Genomic DNA, 19,890 nt, shown 5'->3' on the forward strand with positions numbered 1-19,890 from the left:
TCTGCTGCCCTCTTGTGGTAAATTCTGGAAGCGTTATTTTTAAATAATTGTTAAGAAATCAAACTGACCCAGTAAAAAAATATATATTTTCACGCTTAACAGACACACGCGACCAGTGACAGCCCAGTCACATTTGATTTTTCTCCACCTTTGCCATTCAGGCTAAGGAGAACGAGCTGGAGGATCTGAATAAGGAGCTGAGGCAGTGTAATCTGCAGCAGTTTATCCAGCAGACAGGCGTCGTGCCGGCTCATACCCACTCACGCACAGAGCTGCAGGAACAGCTTGAACAGCTGGAACTGGCAGCAGGTAGTATGGATGCCACACATTCGGTACATATATATATGGCTAGTTGGCCATTTACTGAAGATTTTTCTCTTTTTTTCCCCATCAGGTCGCAGTGCGACTCCCGTGGAATTTCCATCTCGCCCGACGGCCAAGCAGTTTCTAGGACATCCGCGGAACCTGCAAAACCCTCTAGTGTCCAGTCTCAACCCTGAGGGTGTGTATGTGTGAGACCCTACTGCTTCCCACATCTCCGTCCCCTCGTCCCAGAGCACCTCGCCCTCATGTCTACTCCAGCTTTCTTGGGCTTAAAGCGGCTGCTTTTAATAATAGTGTTTGATTCTTAAACCATCTGTGCACTGGTGGTCTCTCCCACTTCTTACCTTCCCTTTGCTCAACCATTGCAGGATAAGAGGCTTCTCTTTAACAGCTTTCTCTTAGTCCTCTCCCTAGCTCTTTACATTCAATGCAGTCCTTCACCTTCCTTTTTTTTGTGTGTTTCTCTCGTCCTTTTATGCTTAGATTCTCCAGGGTTTATCTTCTCTGCACTTCCATGTCCTCCTTGCCTCACACTATTTGCTTCTGGACTAACCACAGCTGCTTCTGTTATTCTTTCATGCATTTTGGGATTTGCTGCTAATCCTCTCCTTTTGTAATTCCGAGTGGCCTTCCCCCCACCCCTCAAGTCAAAAATCAACTCCCAGCAGCTGCTCTTCACTGTATCTCAATGTAACTTATAGGTCGCACTTCATATTACTGTGCCAGACATTCTGATTGTGGGTTTGATTTTAACTGTGATGTGGAAAAAAAAATCTGGGCCAAAATAATTTCAGTTTACCTTTTATTTGTGAGTACCTTTAATTTACATGTGGGAGCATGTGTCTGCACAATGGCTTGTACTTTGATGATGCTTGATTTTCAAAGAGCAAGAGCCTTTCACAATTCTCCTGTGTGAAGTGTTGGGCCTTGTGTGCTTACAGAGAAATGTATTGATATCTTTTTGGAGCCCTTACTGAAGACTTTTTTAAGGATTGTCTATTTTTTACCAAGATCCTTGTTTAAAAAAAAAAGATACATTTCCAATGTAGAGCCACAGGCACTGAGTTTGTTGAGATGCTTCTTCTGTTCCTTCCTCTGGGATGGATGTGCCTGGTTCTTGTGCTGTCTTCACATCCACAGTTTGACCTTTCAGAACTTGCAATGTGCCTCATTGGGCTGTAGAATAAAGGTAAGTAATGTACGGTGCATTGTAAATGGAGTTTTACTCACTGAATTTTTCACATTTTGTCAGGTTTCAACCACAAACTTCAATGATGATGCTTTTTTTCAGTAAGAAAAAGGGAAATTACTTATGGATCGTGTCCACTGAGTTCTGAACACTTTTTTATGGTCCAGCGTATTTAGAAGCCTGTATCTCTGTCCTAAATGTACAGGACAATTGTCCTATGGACCTACGGCTGAAGAAGGTCAACCAATGGTGTTTTATGGGTCACCTTTATATTGGAAACAAACTTTATATTGGAAAGGCCTAATGAAAGACCAGACCTCATCAAACTGCACACGATTTTACGCAGAGGACTGAATGCTATCCACTCCACATCTTCAGCTATGTTTTTATGAAAATCATTTTCCTTCTGCTCTGCAGTTATGTGCTGCTTTGCATTGTTTTCGGAGTTTGTGGTTGTACTCTTGACAAAATGTGGAAAAGTTCAAAGAGTATGAATGCTTCTCCACGGCACTGCTTGCCCTAATAATAATTATAAAGCTGTTTCAATCAATACTCTTGAAATTCATACACTACAATTCAGATTTATGTACTGTTTTTAAAGCATTTAGGATTTTAGGACAAATCCTCCTAATACCCTGATCGGTCAAACTGTTGTGTGTGTGTCTTGTGTGCATTTCCCTCACATATGCAGTGTTATTTTTCTTTGAGATAGGAAAGACATGCCCATATCAGTTCTTTTAATAGCCACTTTTTATATTCACTTGTGTTCAAATAAATGTTTTTGACTGCAGACCTCAAGTAATACCCAAAATCTGTGGGCAAATGAATTAACCCAGAAACCGATCCCGTGTGAGACCGTATTCCCTGCAGGTGTGTGTGTGTGCCTGCAGGGAAGGATGGTTTCTAGCTGAAAATGTTTTACAACCCCTCATCCATCCCCTTAAAAAGAAGAAGAAGAAGAAAAAAAGGTATCATCATCCCCCACCTGTTTTTGTGTCTTGCAGTCCTGACATCCCGAGAGTCGTCATGGAGATAAAACACGGACAGCAGGGCCACGGGAAAAGTTGTTCACTTTTCTGTCACCGTCACTTCTTGTTTAACCCCTTTTGCTTCCTAACATTTCCATTCATTATTAATTTACCTTACAAGTACTTTATATAAATAAGAAAGATATATTTACAACGTTTTGCTACTGTAAACATTTCAAAGTATCTGTATGAAATGTAAAATAATTTAGGAACCTTTGACCAATAGAGATTATTACTATGACTGTGTATTTAAATAATAAAATGTGAATCATGTTTTAGATATCCTTTTGTCGAGTGATTTTTTTTTTTAAACCTCCATATGAAATTATAAGAAACTCTATTTGAAAACTGTGCATTTGAAATCCTTGCAGTAAGCAGTTGACTTACAGGTGTGCACTTGTGCCTTAATTTTTTTATTTTTAACCAAGAAAACCCTGAATAAGTGTGAAGTGCATTTGCTTTCAGGCCCCTTTAGGCCCTTGGTAACTCTGAAGGAACTGTGCAGAGCCACAATTTAGGTAGGAGACAAGATTACTGTTAATGATGCAGAAATCTGTCTTGTATAGAAGAGTTGTAAAGAGGAAATCACGTCTGAACAAAAGCCATAGGAAGTCTGGTTTAAGGTTTGCCACAAAGACTTCATAGTAAACAGGAGGAAGAAGGAGGCGTTCTTGTCAGGTAACTTTGTGGCATATATAATATGACGACACATTAAGCAGAAGAAAGGACGATCCTGGAAGGGAAACTGTTAGAAGCTGCAGAAGATTTGACATTGTGGCAGAGCTTCACCTTCCATGACATTGACCCTCAATATAAGGCCAGAGCTACAACAATTTAATTATATATAAGATATATAAGAATCTGTCTGCATTACAGCAGAATTGAGTTGAGAATCTGTTCACAGGTGCTCTTTCCAATCTGTCTCAGCCTGAGTTATTTTGCAAGGTCAAATGGACACAAGTTTCAGTGCAGGAGTTGAAGAAATACCCTAAAATACCTATCTGTAACTACATATTATTCAGTTTTTGTATTTGTATGATAATCCCAAGTATACTAAAAATCTAATAAATCTGTCCCGCTATACAGCTTATCTCCACAGTGATTATAAATCTTCGTGTTGCAGGATAAATACACATCCGCTAAGGTCCTGCTCGCCACTTTAGTCCTCCACCCAGTTGCTGTTTGTTTACCCTGGAGACCAAATTTGCTGTCTGTCACACTCTGAGTGACGTAGGCCTCCCCGTGTGCTCTGGCTGACCCCGGATTGATACCCTGTAGGCTTCTAAAAATACCCTCCTCTGCCATCCTGGGGCAGGTACATCAATTTTCAAGTCTTCTTTCTTCTCATCTTTGTCTTAAAATCATTCCCCGCCTCCGTATTTAAATGTTTGCAGCACATCACACCAAAAGCTTTGATACAATGATCCACTATGCAAAATTGGATTATAATGAGGAGATTTAGAACTGTCTGGCTTTGTAAGGGTTAGATAAGCTTCAAATCCTTGTTTTGTTCCCACTGTCTGGACAAGCCCAAAGCCGTGTGGTACACTAACGCCCTCTCGTGGACATGGAGAATTTTACACAGGTATATTAGTTTTACCACAAAACTGTTAAATTCATCATTTCCCACTGACTAACTCATTCAAATTGCTGATATTGAGGGATACAACAGAGCTAAATGCATTATTTGATCTTGCGCATAGATTAGAATTTTACTTTATTAAAAAGAGAAACTTTTCAACATTTCTCATTTAAAGTGTAACCCAGTCAGCTAAACTCCCATAACGATACAAAACCGGATTCTAAAGTTTTTTCGGAGTTCTGTGTGTTGGGAGTTTAAGCGTAACATTTTGTGTTATCTTTCTCTCACTGAAAACTGATCAAACTGAGCATCTGGAAGAACAATCTTGTCAATGAAGATGAGAGTGAGCGTCTGCACGTCCCATATCAGGATGACTTTGACAGGCAGCTCAAGTAAAAGAGCCTGTGAGACACACTCTTTTGTTTTTTTCCTCCGCGTCACAATGACTCTTCATGTACAGATGAGGTGGGAATAAAAAAAATAAAAAATACAAATCTTGTGAAGACATGCTCTACATGACAAGACAAATTGAGCAGCGATTAGGCAGCAAATGTTTAAGTCACAACTTTACTTCTCACTTTATGCGCATACAAATACACTTTATGCACAAACGATATGACGTTGCTCAGAAATTAAGTGAATATTCTTTTACATGAATTCAAAAGTCAGGAAAAAAAACTACATTCTGAAGTTAACTTCAGCGCTTTTGTGGAACAAGCATGGATGGCACCCTGGGCAAGCCCCCACCCCACACACAACCAAAGACAAAAAAACGTCATATATTAGAGCATTTGGATGGTCTTGACTGATACATTTTAAAGAGATTTAGATAGATTTTGTGAAAACTATACTCTTTTACATAAATCAATATATCATCAGTGGTCTTTATTTGGAGAATTCAGATAAGATGGGGAAACAAGAGTAAAAACTTCCAGCGAAGCTCCTGAGGTCAGGAGTTGAACCCCACATGGCTGTGCCGAAGCCTGACGGCTTCTTCAGATGGGTCCGCTCTACCGCTGCCCTCACAAAGTCTGCTTTAAAGAAACTGTACTTAGTGTAGATACAGTCCAGATTCGTGCATTTAGGCTGTGTCTCAAATTAGGCGAGTTCTCGTGCTATGGAAGTATTAAAAGCAGTGTTTTAAAATGAGTCCCCTCCCCAAAAACAAAAAAAAGAGTAAAGTTTTCACAAATCTCAAATTGGGCTGGCTGTATAGAATCAATGTTCAGAGCAAAAAAAAATAAAAAAATTCAATTTTCGGACTAAACAGTATTTTTATGTACCAGAATTGTTTAGTATTTCTTGTACTAAAGAAAATTATACCAAAAATTCCTGATGCATTAAAAAAAGAAAACACTGACATAGCCCTTTTATTACCACAGAATCATAAGACAAGAATTGGACATCAATCTAATTTTTGACAAAATAACTATTTTAACTGCATCGTCCTCTTCACACTCCACCCAGCCCTAGACGAAAACCCATTTCGCTCATATCAAAACCTTCCACTGATGTGACAATAACCTCGCCTTCTGGAGACCCAGAGACCCCAAACTTTTGTCATTGCTGAGAAGAAAACTGATCAATCCCACAATTATGAAAAAGAAACTGAAACGCAACTCACCAACAGCCACAACCGATGGCAAAGCAAAAAAGCCACCTGGGTCCTAAATAAGGTATGTCAGCACAGGAGGAAGTTCGCCTCAGTACAAGTGGAGACCACTGGGAGGGCATTCGAGTGGATCGGGCCTTTCCCAGCAGCGCACAGGACATGATAAAGAACAGCATGTACATATAGGTGTCAGCCTTGTCCGGCTGAAGCTGGTCTGGAGGCGAGGCGGAGTGAGCGGTATTCCCAAAAACCAGGTTAGCCGCTGTCACACGCACAGTGGAACTGGCAACTGGCACAATGTGCGTTAGTCAGTGGCTTACCTGCTTTTAGATCTCAGAGGTTATAGTGACAAGTGTTTCGCCTCACACACTCTGTAGAGCATAAACGAATCATCATTCATTGATGAATCAACTGGTCAAAAATAATCATTTCAAGTATGTAATGTCATACAACTGAATAAAACAAAAGACGTCTATGTTTTTTTTAAAAATTTATATATTCTATCTTCTCAACTGTGTAATAGTGATATCATCAGAGTGAAATGAGATTTGACTTCCTGTTGATGATCTATGGATCAGTCAGTACATTAACATATAGTTCACATCATGCTGTTTCTAAACGGTAAAAAGAAAGTTTCGTTCTCGCACATTGTTATAGTAAACACAAAATAAAGACATTTATAACAAAATTACACGGCGATTAATGTATCACATTTTATGACTGCATGTTCATTAAAAATGTAGCGGTACTTACCAATCCCAAGTTTTCTTTTAAGATATTTTTTAGTAAAAATAAAAAAAAAGTTGAATTCCTGCTCCATCGTTGTGATATTTAATATCCATATTTTCAAAATGATTTTTTTCTTTCATTATTAAAGGAATCTCAGCGCAAGATTAAAGTTGGCCGCATTTAGGCATATTCTAAAGCCTACACCGCCGCAGAAGTTCAGTTCACTTGCATTACCCCCGCTCTGCCCACTCCCATGCATCTGCAACCCGACCTGGTTATGCAAATGTACAGCGAACTGGCATCCCGCTCAGCCAATCCGAGGCCGCGCTACAGTCGCATGCCCCGCCTCTTGTTAGTAATTGACATATCTGGAGCTCGATGGGCGGGATGTTCAGGAACAAGCACGTTCAGTCGATTGTTCGAGTTGTAGTTGGGGTGCGGCGCGTTCAGTTCTGCACGTCGTACTTCAGGAATAAACCATTATTCTGTTAACAATTCCCTGCCCTGCTTCATATTAGTGAAGCAGCTCTTTACCATAGAGGTTCCTTTAACCTTAATTAAACGCCCTGTTAGGCGGCAGCAGCCATTCGAGCTGGTTTGAGTGGTTTTAAAGCCGTTTTGATTGCGAGCGGTCCGACCCCTCCGATGTGGAGTGGTTGAACTCGGCTTACTTTGTGTACTGTGTTGCCATGAGCGGAGTGTGGCTGTGCACGTACCAAGGATGCTGCATGACAGTCTGATCTGATGATGATGACGGAGAGGAAGGGAGGACAGGGAACACTCAATTATTTAAGGAATGAGAGCAGACATCATTAACACATTGTATAACATCATAGTAGTTTTGAAATGTACAAATAAAAATAACGCTCCAGTCATTTACACTTAAACGTCACAAGATCAACGTTAGGATATCTGACAGACGACGTGTAGAGACTGAGTAAAGTTTCAAGCAATTATTCTAAATAACTTTATTTTACATATTAATGATCTCTGTTAGGATATGTTTTTTTAAGGCTTTTGTTGGCTCTAGTGGCCTTTATTTGAAAGTAGTTTGACAGGAAAGCAGAGAGGGAAGACTTGTGGCAAATGTCACCTGGCATGAGGGCTAAGACCTCAATACATGGGTTGTGCTTTGCCCCGGCGCCACCACAGCACCCAGTCTGTTAGGATATGTCGACCCAATGCCAAACCAGGAAACCAGGAATACAGACTTTGTTATGTAACAGTTGATTTTTGTATTTTTTTTCAAGCCACTAGAGGGCGATTTATTCCATCCATCCATCAATCCATTTTTTTACACCCTTGTCCCTCAGTGGGGTTGGGAGGGTTGCTGGTGCCCATCTCCAGCTAGCGTACCGGGCGAGAGGTGGGATACACTCTGGACAGGTCGCCAGTCTGTCGCAGAGCAACACAGAGACACACAGGACACACAACAACGCATACACACACACACTCACACCTAGGGGCAATTTGGAGAGGCCACTTAACCTGACAGTCATGTTTTTGGACTGTGGGAGGAAACCGGAGTACCTGGAGAAAACCCACGCATGCACAGGGAGAACATGCAAACTCCATGCAGAAAGACCGGGGCCGGGAATCCAACCCAGAACCTTCTTGCTGCAAGGCAACAGCTCTACCAACTACACCACTGTGCAGCTTGGCGATTTATTCCGCTCTTTTAAAAAAAAGTATGTTCAAAGACTCAACATATGTACAGTTTGCCGGACATTTTTACTTTTAATATTACTGGTTTGGTAGGTATTGTCATTGACTAAAAAAGTTGGTTATTCCCATAGTTTAGGTTAGCATTCAGCTATTGATATTTTGTGTCAGCAATCTCAGGTTTTTGAGAGCCTATTCAAAAATGACCTTACATAATAGTTAAACATACTTAAGAGCTACTTACAATACTAAAACATAAGTGAAGGGTTTTTTGCTGCCAAATTTGTGTTTCCATCCTTTGCACCCTTGTTCAATGAACTTCATTGTACACCAATCACAATTTGCAGTTACAAGTGTGTTATTTTCAGAGAATGGTTTGCTCTATAGTACTTACCTTCCTTAATTGGATTTTCTTAAAACTGGCAAGTCATTATTAAACTTTATTAGCAGATGTGTGCACATAAATTCACAAAAAAGACTAAAAGCACACATGTGTTTCATGTTTATGTAATTTTTTTGTCTTTTTGCTGCTCAGGTAAATGTTCATTGTTTTTTTTCTGGGTATCATTTACAGTGCTTTGCTTTGTTTAACTTCTCTAAATCACACATAATTTGTTTTGAACTTTGTAACGCTAAACTCAACCAACAGTTTTAGAGCCGTGAATGCAGCATCTCTTCTGTTGATTCAGAAAATGAGGATCCTTTTAACGTGCACTGTCCCTTTAAGAATCCCATATGTCGAAGTTCACTCGGTAATTTCCGTCCTTAGCCAGCCGGTGGTGTCACTCACCAACAGTGGAGACTTCAAACCTATTTGAACATATCTTTCTCTACTGAATAGGGTAGGTTTAAAAATATAAATAAATGCTTCTGCGTGAAATTATAGGTACATGAAAGCAGGCTTAATGTTATGCAAAACGCTCCACACAATGACTGGTTTTAGCACAGAGTGTAAACGGGCTAGTGGTTAATGTTCGCTAATTTTAGCTACTCCGAGGCTAGCTGACAAGCTACACTGAAGCTAATTTTACTAGCTATCGTCATTTCTTGAAAAAAAAAAGACTAATATGAAATTTGGGCATCTTTTTTGTCATAAGATAAACATTGAATATCAATATGCACATTTCCGCTGTATATTTATTTTATGTGAAAACTGCTGAAAAATACTATTTTGTCATGAATTTTGTTCTTTGTTTACAAATGTAGCATTTGCATAATGCTGCTGTTGGTTAGCTATTAAACGTTAAGGAGTAATCTTCGGTAATAGTAATATTTAGAATGAAAAAGGTTACAATATTTGACTAGCCGATGAAGAGGGGATACAAGTTAAACAGTAACGGGTGAGGAATTAGATTTTGAAAGCTTTTTGCAGTTTTGTTTTTAACTGTCATAAATAGGTGGGAAGCCTTCAAATCAAGGAGTAAAAAAGAAAAAATGTCGTGACCTTTATGCAGGGCGATTTAAGATTAAAATCTAACTTTCGTTTTTGACGTTTTCTTTTCCTTTTGGTTACCTTTCCTGTGTAAATACAGAAGAATATATATTTCTATTTATCTCTCAGTGGGAGTATTCTTAGATTTTTACCAGTATAATCATAAAACTAAAACATGACATGTAAAATATATACATGATCTAGTGGAGACCAAAACACCAGACAGAAGAATTTTGTTTTCCAGTTTTTGGAGAAAGCAAAAATGATAAAGCATTCGAATAGAAATTAAGCTTGCTGCAATTTATCATATGATTAATTTATTTATTGTTTATTGTGACAGACCTAGATGGGGCTCGCTACAAGTACGGTTGCGCCGTCAGTGATATGATTCATCAATCATATCAAAGATGTGTAAAATTGTTTTTTGAACTGCTAGATATCGAACATTCTGTTCGATATCTGAAATTTACAACATTTAACAAGTTCCATGAATTCATTTTAATAACTGAAGACAACATTGTAATCTCAACATCCACATGAGCCCACTATGAACATATCAGCCACATAGCTGAGGTGAGCGTATGCCGCTCCCCCAGCTCAATATGAGTGACTTATCGAGTGTATGTGCTGGTGGATTTTCCACTTGAAACGGAGTGTAACTCCACCTACCTCACTTCAAACTACCTGACTGTCCAATTCCGAAGTATCATTCTGTCAGTTTCTCAAATTAGCGTCAGCATAGTAATGAAAAAAATCAACTGAGTTTTCATAATTTCTTCAATTTTAGGCATTAGAGAAGTTCCTGTGTTGTTGTTTCGATGGTCAGCCATGGATGAAGACGACAGCCAAGATGAGCTGATTAACCGCAGTTCATCTCACAGCAAAGGAAAAAGAGCTGCATTATGGGCCATCTCAGGTGATTTTTTTAAATGAGTTTAACTTCAATTCATTTCATATTCCTTGAGGTTTAATATCTATTGTTACTTCTTTAATTGAATTATCTCTATATGCATTATAGATGACTCAGATGATCTCGACGAGGAATCTGAAGAGGAAAACTCTGATAGTGGTGATGATGAAGAAGAGCATATTGCCAATGGAGAAGACGATGAGGACGAAGATAGTGAGGAAGAGGATGGTAATGGACACAGTGCTTGATCTTCTCTGTGGATATGGATGAGCTTTATGGCACAGCATACACACCCATGGTGTTTGAGGATTCTTCTTTCTGCTGAAGTTATTCCATTGTATCCTCTGTTAATACAGTTTTTGCTATGCTGTAAAAAAGGAATGGTGTTCTTTTTCTTCTAGATAATGAAGAGGAGGAAGATGCTAAGTCAGGGAAAGAAACCTTTGGGGGAAATTCTGCTGACTTTGCAGAGATGAGTTCAGACGAGGACAGAGAAAAGTGTCCCATCTGCCTGAACTCATTCAATAGCCAACCTGTTGCAACACCAGAGAACTGTGAGCACTACTTCTGTTTTGACTGCATCCTAGAATGGGCTAAGGTGAGTCTGAATTGGTTTCAACTCAGAGATAGAAAAAAAAAATCTATCTCTGAGTGAATTAATTAAAAAAATTAATTCACTTCCCCATTTAGAATGCAAACTCATGTCCTGTGGACCGCATTGTCTTTGACAACATATATCTGAGGAAATCTTATGGAGGAAAAGTAAAGAAAATTGTGAGTATGGCTCCTTGTACACAAACTTTGAAAAGTTAAATGACTGAGATTTTCCTTTAGTGTGATGTGGGCTAATTCCGCAAAGTGTGTGATCAGGTCACGGTTCAGAAGCCTGTGAAGGCAGGTCAGGAGGAAACGGTAGACTTGGACCTGGAGCAGACCAATTGTGAGGTGTGCGGGGGCAGTGACCGTGAGGACCGACTCTTGCTCTGCGACGGCTGTGATGCGGGGTGAGATGAGGTTTTTACCAAAGCATAGTGTTTTCAGCAGGTTTTCATCTGCCCCTTTTAAAAATGAATTGTTACGAGAGTTAAGCCTTACTTGTGTCCTAGGTATCACATGGAGTGCCTCACGCCTCCTCTTGATGCTGTTCCTGTTGAGGAATGGTTTTGTCCTGAGTGTGAGGCCAACAATCGCCAGTCAAGTAAGTCTTTAAGTTACCTTTCATGGTCACTTATTTTGCAAAAAGCAGTTATAGCAGTTTGTGGAAATGCATACACCTTCCATAATTCCTTACTTTACTAGGAATAAAGTAAGTGATATATATCAGTCTGGGAATAGTTACAAGGTAATTTCTAAGGCTTTTGGGGCTTCAGAGAACCACAGTGAGAGCCATTATCCACCAGTGGTGGAAACATGGAACAGTGATAAACTTTACCAGGAGTGGACGGCCAACCACAATTTCCTCAATTGATATTGGAGTAATGACAACTGGGGTAATTACCTGACTTTGACAGACAAGGTAAAGGCCTGATCTGGACTTTGACCAAGATCTGGTCCTAGTCAAGTCATGCTTGACTAAGCAAGACCTTAAAAAGGCTGTTCATATACGAAAATCTACCAATGTTGTTGAATTAGAAAAAATGTCTAAAGATGAGTGGGCCAAAATGATAGATATGTAGAATTTGGTGGAGGATCTGTGAGCCTAGTTCTTGTCAGGGCTCATAGTGTCGTGATTTTTTTGACATATCAGGAGATTTTAAATGCAAATCTGGGTCCTCTTTAATGTGCTCTGATTTTACCCTTCAATTCAAGGTAGGAATTTACTTGCTACAGCATGAGAGTTTGAAAGAAGGAAAAATTGTGAAGAGAGTTCATCAGTCTCTGTGAATATGTGTTTTTTTAGGAGGTTCAGCTGAGGAGATCAGTGACACAGACAGCCTGTTCTCTACTCCCCGTCCAGCTACCAGTAGGTCTCGAACTCACACCACTGGTCCCACCAGGGCTATCGCCCGAACGCAACAGAGTGAGAGAGTTCGAGCCAACGTCAACCGACATCGCATAACCCAGGCACGCACGTCGCAGGTTTGGCATGATGCTTTTGTCTTGGCAAATATCCTAACTCATGCAAAGCATTTGTGTGGTGTTAAACTGTAATGCACTTGCTGTGCTCTCATCTGGTTGAAACTAACTGGTGACTCCAGCTTAGTAAGTTCTGTGTTTGGATAAGATTCAATTAAAACATTTAAAGTTAGGGCATGCACTGAAATTGGTTTTTTCATGACATCAGGCTTTGAAAGCATTGCAGCAGAGTAATGCAAACACACCTTTTGTAGTTGGCTCCAACATATCTGATTCAGTCGACTTGGCTAGATGAAACCATTAATGCTGTGGTTGCTGGACTCAACACCGCTGTGTATGTACGGGACATCACTCCTCGGGCGCCATCGAGTCGGAGACGCAAAACTGGTAAGTAAGACAGTAAATGCTCTCCAAGTGTCTAAGTCAGTCAAGTCAGCAAAGTAGGCAAAATTTGAAGAAGAAAAGGTTTTGGACGGGTTTTTGTCGTCAGTGGTCGTAGGCAATGATGAGCCTTGTTTGATTTGGTAGGAAAACGTAGGAAGGTGAGAAGAAACAAGACATCTACTAAGGGGAAAAATTGTCAAGCAGAAAACACAGGAGTCAAAAGGAGAAAACGAAGAGCAAGGAAGAGCAAATCTAGGAAAAAAGCTGTAAGTGTTTCAACATCCGTATTGATGTGTTTCTCTTCATTTATAAAGCATAAGTAAAATTATTTCCCGTGTCGTCAATGTTTGAGGTCTTTTTCTGAAGTTATGTATGTTTTTTTCCCCATTAGATTGAAAGAAAGGTAGCCACTCCAAGAAGCCGTATTGCCAGTAATCTAGGAATTGTAAAGGATAAGAAGAGCTCTTCACTTCCAACAGTATACCGACCATCAGAGAACACTTTGAGTAGCATGCGTGCCGACATTGGAGCTGCATCACTCTCCATCTATGGAGATCCATTTGATCTGGACCCATTTACTGACCAGTAAGGAGACATAGTACTGTTTTATCATGTAAAATGCTTTGTGTTTACTTTACTTGACAGTGCCAGGACTTATTGTTACACAGCACACATGTGATGAGGCATTTTGGTTTAATACGTATATCATAATAATTTTGATGTATGGTCTTTGTTTGACCAGTGAAGAGGTTGAAGAGCAAGCCCAGGTTACATCGCTGTTGGAGGCAAAAAGGCGAGGGATCTCTCGATCTGCTCTTCGCTCTCATCAACCTGTGGCTCGTCCAGTCACTGCAGGCCTCTCCAGGTAGCACACAGTTTTTGTCTTTAGTAACTTTGAATTTTAGAGGTAACTCTGCATCTGCAGTTCCAGTTCAGTCCTCGAAAAAACACATTTCTATTCCTTTTGAGATGTGTTTTCTTTTGCTTGTTGTGAATGTACTCCTTTGGCAGTCTGTCAGTAGGTGGCAGTAGAACACCAAACTTAGCTAGACAAAACCCACAAATGGTTATGCACTGATATAAAATAAAAATAAATTTTTACAATTTTTGTTGATTTTAATCAATGACCTAAGTTTAAGCCACAGTTTTAGAACGATTCATCTTATTCTAATCTAAGCTTCCTGGGCTGGAACTGATTTAGGCTCAGGTGCCTACTGCTGTTAGGACAATACCAAATCAGAATCCAGCATCAATGTTTTCAAGACTGTTGACTACACAGATGGTAAAAACAAACTTCTGTAAGAGCATTTCTGATAAAAATGGTTCTCATATGAAAACTATGAAATGTTGAATGGGAAAATTGATAGAAACACTGTAAAGTGGAAGTAGGTTTTTAAAAAATATGTGTAACTAATACAATTTTTCGGCCGTTTGTGATTTCAATATGGATTTATCTGTATTTCTAATTGAATCTTATTTGTGGCTCTCTACTAGGAGAGGTGTGGACGTCGCTCACTCGGCGGGTGTTGTGGAGGCTGCTCCTGTCCCTGATCTACTGGGAAGCATCCTGTCTGGACAGAGCATGCTCCTGATGGACAGTTCTGATGTCGTCATTAGTCGAGATGGTTCTCTTAAAGCTTCAAAGCCAAGTAAGTCTGGCTTGCGTGTTTCTAAAAACAGCAAAATATAAATGCGCTCTACCTGTTTCTTTTGTAAAATATTTTCATCAAAACATATTTGAAAATTATTTTCACAGCTTTTGTTGTCCACACAAGTTGGCCTGTCATGATAACAAATTTTGCTGAACGATAAATTGCGGCAGAAGTTATTGTGATAAATGATAGTATTGTTGTTTTGAGACCATTTATAAGTAATATAACGGTAATGGCAAAATAAAATGCAAGAAGATATTATCAAAAATCAGTAAACTTTAAATTCTAATGAACATTTAACACCAGAACTGGAAGACATGTTAAATATCCAAGATAAATAAATAAAACAAAAAACAAAATGAATTTTGAAGTCTTTCTAATCAAAATTGTTCTTCAGAAAAAGTGCTATTTGAGACCAAAGCACCAAACTGAAGACTTTTATCATCCAGTTCTTGGTAGAAAGAGAGAACAATGGAAATTATTGAATTTGTTTTAATCATGCGATTAATTGATTTATTGATTATTGTGACAGGCCTACACACAAACTAACATTTTAATACTAATGTGTTATTTTCAGATTAGGTTTTCATAAATCATTGGAGAAATACACAGGCATAGTTTTGTGCTGTATATGGAAACCTCTGTCTTCCTAAAGTCTCCATATATTACAGCCAATTATCCCCAGAATCAGACAAACAGTGATTTAAAACAATTCCTGAAACACTTTCCTCCATTTCTCTAACCAGCTGCCAGGCTATGTGTTCTACATTGACCATTGAAAATAGTTCACAAAACCCACGTTATAAATTTGCCACTCAGCGTTCTGCAACATATACAGCAATTCTATTACTATACACAGATGATATCAATGCATCAATGCTGGATCTAAAATTGAAATGGAACGAGACATGTAATTTTTTCAAATTTTATACTATTTTTTGTTCATGTTGATGATGTCTGAATTCATGTTGATGATGTCTGAATTCTGCAAGTGGTTTATTATGTTCCTGGGTGTCATCATCTTGTACAGATCTTTGAAATGTGGGTGTGCATTTCTCTATTTGACAGATTCTGATACTTTTTGTCTGAACTTAGCAGATTATTGATTTGCAGACAGAATAAAAAGGATTGTTTACTGGCTTCAGTTCTGTATTTCCTGTAGCTTTTAGGATTAATTAATAAAGTAGAAACAGATTAGTTGTTCTTTTGAACGTCACTCCTGACTAAAACAAGAACAATTACCCATATTTCCAGTTCGGTCTTATTATATTTGACAATCTAAAATAAGAGCCTTCTTATATTTATTGCCACAGTCAAAACACACCTAACAGCTGTTTTGTGTTTTGATGTTTTTAAATTTTTTGTTGACCTGTTGATTTCTTTTTGTGGATTAGAGAAAAGACAAAAATGTGTTATTTAGATTATTCAACAATTGAACAATTACACAGTCTCTGTGCTTACCTGTTGCACAAAATTGGCGGAGTTAATCACATTTATTCAAACATGACAATGTATATTGATGTGCCTAAAATAACTTTTATTTTTGTCTTAACCATCACAAAGAAACCCCGTCTTAAGTTCAAAAAACATAAACCATGTGGTTTTTCTTTTGTAAATATTTTCTATTGCAGTGATCCAACCTACCCCAGTTCCAAGCAGCAGGAACACCAGTAGTTCAAGTGATACCAGCGCCCTCAACAGTCCAGGGTGTTCGTACAATTTAGGAGACAACTCTGCATCTCTGCACCACAATGGGAGTCCACCAGGATCCTCACCTACCTCTGTGAATGGACTGTTGACACCAAGCTCATCTCATTTACCCTCCTTCATGCCCCCCTCTGCCAACCACTACCAACCGAGGCCACATTCTGACATAACCTCTGGAGTGAATCCAAGTTTGCCTTCTCGTGCAAACAGACCAGTAGCAGCCAATGGCATGAGAGCCCTAACAGAAACGCCTTCTTCATCTGCTCACCCCATTCAGGTTTCCAACTTTGGGGACAAAGGAACAACTCTGTCGCTGTCCCAACCTAAGAAAGCTCCCGTTAAACCCACGTGGGTAGATGTGTCTGTGCTTCCTCGCATACCGAAGATAAAAAGAGAGAATAGTAGCGTCACAAATGACAGTGCAGGTCATGGTGGCATTTCTGACAGTAGTAGAGGAAGTAGAAATTCTGCTGGAGCTGACGATGGTTCTGGGTTGCCTAAAAGTGGCATGAACAGCCTTTCTGGGGACAAAGGAAGGCGACAGAGTGTTGATAAGCAGAAGGGCCACTCTGATGGCCATAAGAACAGGCCGGAAAGAGCTGGCTCATCATCAGCATTCTCAAATTCCTTCGCTTCCTCTTCCTCCACCACTCCTGCAAGCCAGACTCAGCATGCGTCATTTTCTTCATCTTCGTCTGTAAGTTTTCGCATCAATTCCAGTGGGAACTCCTGGCACGCCAGGCGGCTCAGCATAACGTCGCCCTCTTCAGCCGGAAGCAACATAAAAGAACAGTGGAGGGAAAAAGAAGAGGAAGCAAAAAAGAAGCAAATGCACAAAGACAAGAAAACACTTCTGGCATCTTGTACAGTCACCAAGGAACAAGACAATATTTACGATCCTTTTAATCCCACGCTATCTGATTCGAGTAGCTCGAGCGACGAAGCCGAGCCCACAAGCCTGAACTTCAGCTCTCAATTTGGCACTAACAGAGGGAAACCTTCTACTTTAGGAAGCAACAAGGGTTCAGTGCCAAGACGTTGGGATGCAGTTCAGGTGAAAACTGAATCAGAGGAGACAGAGTTTTCACAGGAAATACCCAGGAGCTTGCAGCTTACTGTAACACCAGAAATAATATTTCCCGCAGATAGTATCAAAGTTGAAAAGAAATCCGATTTAGCCGAAGTTAAGCAGGAGAAGCAAAAGTTATTCATTGATACTGTCATTAAAGAAGAACCAAGTTCAGATGAATATGAAAGTTCTGATGACAGGGTTCTAAGTGAGAGTGAGGTAAAAAGTGAGAGTGCAGACACCACATCACTTTCTCATCAGCATATTAAACACATAAAAGCCGAGGAAAATACTCAGCAGAACAGTGGACTTAATGCCGAAACTTCCAGTAGATCTTTTCTCAACTACAGGGATGATTCATCGCCTTCCTGCTCGGGTTCCATCTCAAAGAAACTGATTGAAGAGACTAAATCGGATGATTCACCAACCTGTGCCAGTACACTGATGGGAGACTTGGGCCATAGGAAGCAAACCTCCAAAACGTCAAAGGATCAACATCCCAGTAGCTCAGAGACAGACAGAGGCAGAAGAGAAGACCTTCACGCCTTGAATAAGGAAGGCAAAAAGAAGGAAAGGGAAAAAGCCAGAGAGAAAGACAGGAGCTCAAGGCGATCAATATCAAGAGAAAGAAGGAGGGCACACTCGACCTCTGACAGCTCCCAGCCCAACTCACCAGACAGAGCTTACAGGAAGAGGAGGCGGTCCCGATCACGGTCCAGAGACAAAACGAGGAGGCGATCCAGGTGAGTGGAAAGCTGTTCAAGCTGTAGAGCACAGTGGCTGTCAAAAGGGAAGATATTGCTGTTAAAATGTCAAACTTTTGTGATGCAAAAAAAAATTGTACACCATCATAAATCACTTTAAAACTTTCCACATGTAATATATGAAGGTTATTATAAATAAAAATACATTTGTTTGAATGACAAAAAAATAATATTCAGCTAGGAATAAAAAAACAAAACTAAATCAGAAATTAAATTTTACTTCAGTCATAAGTAATAAGATGCATGTTAAGTTGGTTTTAATTATTATCAAATCCAGATTGCAAAAAGAAAATGAGACACTTATTGAAATAAGAAACACAAATTCGCTCAATTATTTGATAGTATGATTTATCTTGCTCTCATTTTTAACATCACAAACACCGGGCATTTTAACAGGGCACAGGTACATGTTTGAAAGCCACTGGTGACCTTTTGTTTGATCACTTTTTGTGTTTTAAATCTGTTATAGATCACATAGGAATTTTGTCATTTTGTTCTGTAGATCTTGTTCGAGCTCTAGCAGCAGAGAGCGCTCAAAGATGAAGAAGAATAAAGGAAAGGAGCGAAATGAGCACACAGAGAAAAGCAGAGTGTGCAAGGACAGAAGACGGGGTCGATCACGTTCCAAATCAAGGTCCAAGTCACGGTCTAGATCCAGATCGAGGTCTAAGGATCGTAAGCGTCGCTTATCTCGTTCAAGATCTCGGTCTAGGGAAAGGAGGAAAGATTGCGCCAGGCAACATGCAACAGTCTCATCCAGAGACAAAGTGGATTCAAGAGCTAAAGATGGGAGACAAAGGACTAACACCGGCTCAAGAGAGCGAAGGAAAGATGAAGGATCGACCAGAAGTACAGACAAAACTTCAGCTTCACATGTTTCCTCCTCGAAAGGAACAAATCTCCCACTGGAAAGAAAAAAGGAGAAGGAACTTACACAAAGAAGCATAGAGAAGAACAAATGTGCCGGAGTGAAAAAACAAGAGTTGCCTTCCTGTTCTTTTGTTTCTCAGGTAAAAGATGAAGACAAAAACTTTGAAAGAAGAGATATCCCAGCTAAAGAAATCCCAGTGGAATTAAAAAAAAAAAAGGAAATCAAAAAAGAAAAACCACAACCCGTGGATATGTTTGAAGATTGTCCCATTGGTAAAGAAATTAAAAGTGAAGAAAAGGATAAACCTTCTTTGTCAGTGTCCCAGAGCGATGATGAGATAATGGAGGATCAGAACAAGACAGAGTTGTATGATACAACCATAATCAAATCCGAGGCAAGTCCTACACAGGACTGCCCCTCACCGCCTGTCTCCTCACCTCCTACCCTGTCCACTGAAGACCCCCGCCATGACTCAGTATGTCAGTTTCAGCTAAGTTCATTAGAGTCTGACAAACAACAAAACACAACAGGGGCGGCGGACTCTATAATACCGGAACCTTCAGAGTCTGACGATGATTTTAATGTGGATGTAATGCTGGACAATCTCGATCACGTCAAATCGGAGCCAGGAGAGGGTAGCGGTGCACGCGCTGACGAGGAGAAAGAAGCTGTGGAGGAGAAGGAAGAGGGGGAACCGACGTCAGCCGCAGCGGGATCAAAGTCCAAGACTCAAGTGAAGCGCGTCACCTGGAACATACAGGAGCCAGAGGGACCTCAGCCAGAGAAATCTCCAAGCAGTAAGTGTTGTCATCAGATTGTTTCACTTCATTTTCATTCATATTTTTTATAATGTGAGTGAAAGTTTAGAGATTTGTTCTCTATTTCAATCTCCGGCCTTG

At 39.9% G+C, this 19,890-nt stretch overlaps 2 protein-coding genes and 1 long non-coding RNA gene across 15 annotated transcripts in view; 2 read left to right on the forward strand and 1 right to left on the reverse strand.

Annotated features, from left to right (window-relative positions):
• rassf7a (Ras association domain family member 7a) overlaps positions 1-2,823 on the forward strand; it is a 37,133-nt gene extending 34,310 nt beyond the window's left edge. For all 5 annotated transcript variants that reach the window (XM_008411526.3, XM_081608050.1, XM_008411527.3 and 2 more), the window contains 3 exons: positions 162-309; positions 395-502; positions 2,518-2,823. In XM_008411526.3, the coding sequence (XP_008409748.1) occupies positions 162-309; positions 395-502; positions 2,518-2,549 (288 nt within the window). In that variant the 3' untranslated portion in view covers positions 2,550-2,823. The remainder of the gene's footprint in view (positions 1-161; positions 310-394; positions 503-2,517) is intronic.
• A 1,849-nt stretch (positions 2,824-4,672) lies between these two features.
• On the reverse strand, positions 4,673-8,291 carry LOC108166380 (uncharacterized). Its single transcript, XR_001776731.2, has 2 exons — positions 6,489-8,291; positions 4,673-6,106 (listed from the first exon to the last, which is right to left on the reverse strand). It is a non-coding gene; the product is annotated as an uncharacterized LOC108166380 (long non-coding RNA).
• A 568-nt stretch (positions 8,292-8,859) lies between these two features.
• phrf1 (PHD and ring finger domains 1) overlaps positions 8,860-19,890 on the forward strand; it is a 97,749-nt gene continuing 86,718 nt past the window's right edge. For 7 of the 9 annotated variants that reach the window (XR_014087880.1, XR_014087878.1, XR_533921.3 and 4 more), the window contains exons 1-15: positions 8,860-8,968; positions 10,346-10,474; positions 10,577-10,696; positions 10,870-11,066; positions 11,159-11,242; positions 11,339-11,472; positions 11,575-11,666; positions 12,369-12,547; positions 12,799-12,931; positions 13,073-13,194; positions 13,320-13,513; positions 13,671-13,793; positions 14,423-14,577; positions 16,212-18,099; positions 18,623-19,788. Coding sequence is in view for 5 of the 9 variants with exons in the window: in XM_017305288.2 (XP_017160777.1) it covers positions 10,387-10,474; positions 10,577-10,696; positions 10,870-11,066; positions 11,159-11,242; positions 11,339-11,472; positions 11,575-11,666; positions 12,369-12,547; positions 12,799-12,931; positions 13,073-13,194; positions 13,320-13,513; positions 13,671-13,793; positions 14,423-14,577; positions 16,212-18,099; positions 18,623-19,788 (4,675 nt within the window). In the remaining 4 variants the exon portion in view is untranslated. The remainder of the gene's footprint in view (positions 8,969-10,345; positions 10,475-10,576; positions 10,697-10,869; positions 11,067-11,158; positions 11,243-11,338; positions 11,473-11,574; positions 11,667-12,368; positions 12,548-12,798; positions 12,932-13,072; positions 13,195-13,319; positions 13,514-13,670; positions 13,794-14,422; positions 14,578-16,211; positions 18,100-18,622; positions 19,789-19,890) is intronic. The other 2 variants (XM_008411519.3, XM_008411518.3) reach the window with 2 other exon arrangements.

Source organism: Poecilia reticulata, chromosome 6 (assembly GCF_904066995.2).
Source record: "Poecilia reticulata chromosome 6, P_reticulata-male-v2, whole genome shotgun sequence".
Lineage (NCBI taxonomy): Eukaryota > Metazoa > Chordata > Actinopteri > Cyprinodontiformes > Poeciliidae > Poecilia > Poecilia reticulata.